This window comes from Engraulis encrasicolus, chromosome 4 (genome assembly GCF_034702125.1).
Source record: "Engraulis encrasicolus isolate BLACKSEA-1 chromosome 4, IST_EnEncr_1.0, whole genome shotgun sequence".
Taxonomy (NCBI): Eukaryota; Metazoa; Chordata; class Actinopteri; order Clupeiformes; family Engraulidae; genus Engraulis; species Engraulis encrasicolus.
The window spans coordinates 39,922,148-39,927,147 of record NC_085860.1 but is presented as its reverse complement, the minus strand read 5'-3'; the positions used below and the strand labels follow the sequence as shown (position 1 = coordinate 39,927,147).

Sequence of the window (5,000 nt, the reverse complement as noted above, 5' to 3'; positions counted from 1 at the left end):
TGGAATCCTAAATATAGCAACATAATGGACTTGCTAGTAAAAACACTGTGGAGTGGAGTTCCATAGGAGTTCATGTAATACTTCGAACTCTGACAGTTATGGACTTAAGCACAGCAATATGTACATGTTATAACTGTGCATGTGACCAGCAACTGATATCATATCTTACTTTATGTTATAATATTGTCACAGATTTTGATACAGTCAAAGTCAACTATTTTTTTTGTGTCTTAACATCTGTGTTGTATTGCATGGAGTTTAATAGCGAGGAGATTATTGAGCAGAATGGGTAATAACACCTTTCTTTTATCAGCAAAGAAAGAACGTTAATGGCTCTATGTAGAACCTGTGTTATGGTGCGCTTTAATGGAAAATATGGGGAATGATATTAAGCATTAAGCAGCAGACGGAGACGAGGGAGGGTAAAGCATATGGCACTTCATATCAAGAGGATGTTCATTCATGGCATATGCTGTCCAATAATGACATTACAGGAGCACAAGCCTGCAACCCAGTGAAACACACACACATGCACACAGGGAAGCCAGCATAGAGGAGAAACAGGGGTGTAGTGGGCGCGGTACGAGGGGGTACGCAGTCCACCCACTTCTCCTGAGGTGAGATTTTAAAAAGAAAAATTCTGTCTGTGTTTGAATACAAAAAGGGGGTAGACATGATAAGTTGCCTAATTAATTGATGACCACACAAATCGCGTACCCCCACTTTAAAAATCTCCACTACACCACTGAGGAGAAAGGGTTTAATTGTCCTGGGCCAGGGAGAGAGGGGGCTCAGAATTGGCTCGACATTACATTGGCTGTGGAGGGTCCTTTCAGATAACTTTTTCCTGGGCCCGGCCAAAGCCATCAGCGGTCCTGCATGCATACACAGACATGGATACACATACACACACACACACACACACACACACACACACACACACACACACACACACACACACACACGCACGCACACACACACACACACACACGCGCAAGTAGAAATGCACATGCACACACACACACACACACACACACACACACACACACACACACACACACACACACACACACACACACACACACACACACACACTCACACTGCAATAAAATGTGTCTGTTCATCATTTCTCTATCAATACCACTCATTATGGAAAGGATATTGTACAAACCAATACACAAGTTTTACGGGTCCTTTACAAGTGTTTTGATCAATTTACCTCTGAAAGTGTCCCCTTTTCTCATACAGAATTATTAGTTGAAACTAGTATGAATAAAGTACAATTTGCACATGACATTTACAGATAATGTGTATGATACAATGACTTTCTTTCTATGCTTCATATAATGTTTTGTTCATAATTCTCTATGGGAAGCACCAAAAGGGGCCACTTTGAGGAGTAAATTATATACTATATATATACCGTATATATTTTATGAATAATTCTTATATGGTCTTTACCATTTTTTTCCCGTATGGGCAGACTCCGTAGCGTACATTGATTTTTAAAGATGTGGAGGATTATGGTCTCCCTATGTGTGTGGCAACTGTGCCCAAGGAGGTGTCTGCAGTGCCCTTGGTTTAATCCCACATCTGTATTGGGGCAACAAGCCCTTGAGCAAGACTTCCAGCATGTTGCTCCTGGTGCTTATCCCCCTGCTAGTCCTGTCACAGGGACAGGGTTGCCAGAAGACGCTGATGATTTCCAGCCCAAAAAATGCTCAAAACCCGCCTAGAAGCACTAAATCCCGCCAATTCTATTGGTTTCTATGGCAAAAATTGGGCAGGTTTTTCTGGAAAATGCCATTTTTACCCGCACACGGCCGTCCTAAGCAGCACAATTGGGCGGGAACCAGCCCAATCTGGCAACACTGCACAGGGCAGCTTCTTGTTGTCATTGCATTTAGTGTATTGGGTGGTGGGGGGCCTTTCAGATGGCTTTGTCCCAGGCCCAGCCAAAGCTGTCAGCGGCCCAGATGTGAGGCTTTCAATGTTAAAGCTCTACCCTTTAGGTACTCGGAGTATTGGAAGCTGGAAATAAAAGCTGTGCTTTGACTGTTTTGGGACTATGGAGGCTGACGTGTGAGTTTGGTGCTGTCAATGATATTTACGCTTTGATTGTTAAATTGCAGCTGGGAGCTGACATACTTTAAAGAGCTGGTTTATGTTCACTTATTTATTTATCAAGTGAACTTTAATCTGAACTTTCCGTTGGCAAAAACAAAATACCACGCAGTGAATATTGAAAATCTTGACCTTTCTGAATAAATCACTTTCTCTATTGTGTCTTGTCAATCTGGTTGTTCGAGGATTTAGTGTAGATGTGAATGTTGAATATCTACTTGCTGACTGAGAATTGTTTACTTGCTTCGTTCAAACCGCATACACAAGGCATTCAGTGCTTGAATTTTAATACCCAACTTCAGTCTCTATTCGCTCCACTTTTCCAAAACCCATAACGGACACATTTTGTTGCTCATTTCATGCTTATAGTCAGAGCCTGAACTGATAAATATCCCATAATGTAGACAGAAAGTTTTCAGAGGCTGCATCAACAGGTTTAGGCAGCCGTGGCCTAGTGGTTAGAGAGTTGGTCTTTCAATCTAGGGGTTGCAGGTTCAAATCCCCCCTGACCTCTCCCTACATCTCCATCCATGGCTGAAGTGCCCTTGAGCAAGGCACCTAACCCCACATTGCTCCAGGGACTGTAACCAATACCTTGACAAATAATAACTGTAAGTCGTTTTGAATGAATGAAAGCGTCAGCTAAGTGCAATGTAATGTAATGTAGTGTTTGCATTAAATACCTGTTTATGTAGCAGTCACAAAGTGTTTGTTCAGTTTGACTCCCTGAAGAAGGCATGGCTTCCGAAACACGTCAGAGTCTTTTAAAGGGACACTGTGCAGGAAATGGCCAAAAAAGGGACTGCAACTATGCTGCTCATTGAAACTGGGCTGCCTATTGCCAAATTTGATCTTTACATGAAAGTTTACTAAGTAATACACACATATTTTCTAGTATGGTCCAAGTACAGTCATTTTTGCAGCTAAAAATGGCTATTTTTGGAAATTCAAAATGGCGGACCATGGAGAAGATCCCCCTTTTCATGTATGAAAAGTGCAATTTTTCCAGTCATAATGAATACTTCGAATTTGATGCTGGTGGTAAGTATTCATGAAAAAGGTAACATTAGTGAATGGGCAGCATAAATTCTGGAAATAAACAACTAAAAATCTCACACAGTGTCCCTTTAAACATCTAATATTTCCAATGCATTAGAATAAAAACTTTTTTAACTTTTTGTAAAGAATTGTTCCTTGAATTTCCTTCTGTTCCTTCTGCCTTGAATTTCCTTCTGTGGAAATCCCTGTTTATAAACTAGCAGAGACAGCTACAACCAACAGGCCAGGATTATAGCAATGTGTACATGTTGCGTGCGTTTTCATTGTTACCTGATTTCTTTGGCCTAGGAACTGTCAGAAGCATGCAGTCTCGCAGGCTGACCTCATTATGCAATTCTACACGGCATCACAGACAGTAATGGGTGGGCCCAGTTTCCCAGTTTATACTAAGTGGGGAAAAATGATGTAGCCACCAAAGCCCTGGTAATTGTGCTGCTTGCAAAAAAAAGGCAAAGAAAGGAACCCTTTAGCCACAGCGTGTCCTCTCCTCTGATCGCGATTGTCACCGCAGCCACTAAAGAGTCTTGACCTGTCCCTAACATTATGCCAGGGAGGAGGTTACTGAGAGACAGAGGAAAGGTATTCTCCTCCTCCCTTAAGGACGAAACTAGACTAGATTTCCTGGATAATGAGGTGTCAGAGTCGGGCAAGCAGGATATCCACTCAGGACTAATTTGGTAGAGATGTACGGAAAATACTGAGCAAATTCAAGCTGAGCAGGAGAGTGGGAGTCCAAATGGATTTGGCAGTGTTGTTGTTACCAGAGAAAATTGTAAGACTGGGAAAATTAATTGAACCTGGGTCGTGTTTTATTTACCTCCTCCGTCACGCTGCAATGACACATTTTTTTTTGTCTGGAATAATTCAGGCAAACACACACATGCCTAAAATGGCTGACAGACAGGAGCACACACACACGCGCGCGTGCACACACACATGCACACGCATGCACGCACGCGCGCACGCACGCTTGCACACACGCTTGCACACATGCATACAAGCGCGCGCACGCACACACACACACACACACACACACACACACACACACACACACACACACACACAAACACACATTGTTTGTTTTCCAGCAGATAGCCTCATAGTGGGCAAAGATAAATGTTCTTTTTGAATCATAGATTGATGCAGTGGTTTGGTTTTATAATGTAACTCAGTAATTGACTCAGTGATGTGTTCCTTTCTGTGGCTGTATTTGACAATACAATTATGGTTGTGTATTCATTCTTGTATGTACTGTATATGTATGTCATGAAACTATTATTTATGGGTTTGTACATAACCGAATTTGTGTTTGCGCAAGTTTGTGTGGGCATACTTTATGAACCTATGGGTGCATTTAATACTGACCTCAATCTCTCTCTCTGTCTCTCTCTCTCTCTCTCTCTCTCTCTCTCTCTCTCTCTCTCTCTCTCTCTCTCTCTCTCTCTCTCTCTCTCTCTCCCTCCCTCTCCCTCTCTCTCCCTCCCTCTCTCTCTCTCTCTGTGTTTGTGTGTGTGTGTATTTCCTTTCTCAGCTGCTTTGTTGATGACGAGCCGCCGTGTGTGGAGGAGATCGAGTACCATTCCCCCAAGACCTCTGACCCCCCTGGCCACGACCTGGACGCAGAGGTCAGTGCCAACATGTACAGCACCGATGATGAGGACAAGGACAAGGACAAAGAGAAGGACAAGGGCAAGGATGGGGACAAGCAGCAGTCGCCACACTGCAGACGGACCTCCCACTCCAGCGACCTCCAGAAGTCCCACCACCACTTCCCCCCGCTGTGTCGCCCAGAGTCCCTGGAGACCCTGTAGGGGCGT

At 43.4% G+C, this 5,000-nt stretch overlaps 1 protein-coding gene across 8 annotated transcripts in view; it reads left to right on the top strand.

Moving 5' to 3' along the window:
* LOC134447774 (cytosolic carboxypeptidase 4) overlaps positions 1 to 5,000 on the top strand; it is a 178,094-nt gene that overhangs the window by 172,737 nt on the left and 357 nt on the right. For all 8 annotated transcript variants that reach the window (XM_063197411.1, XM_063197409.1, XM_063197410.1 and 5 more), the window contains one exon: positions 4,715 to 5,000. This exon is cut by the window's right edge and continues 357 nt beyond it. In XM_063197411.1, the coding sequence (XP_063053481.1) occupies positions 4,715 to 4,994 (280 nt within the window). In that variant the 3' untranslated portion in view covers positions 4,995 to 5,000. The remainder of the gene's footprint in view (positions 1 to 4,714) is intronic.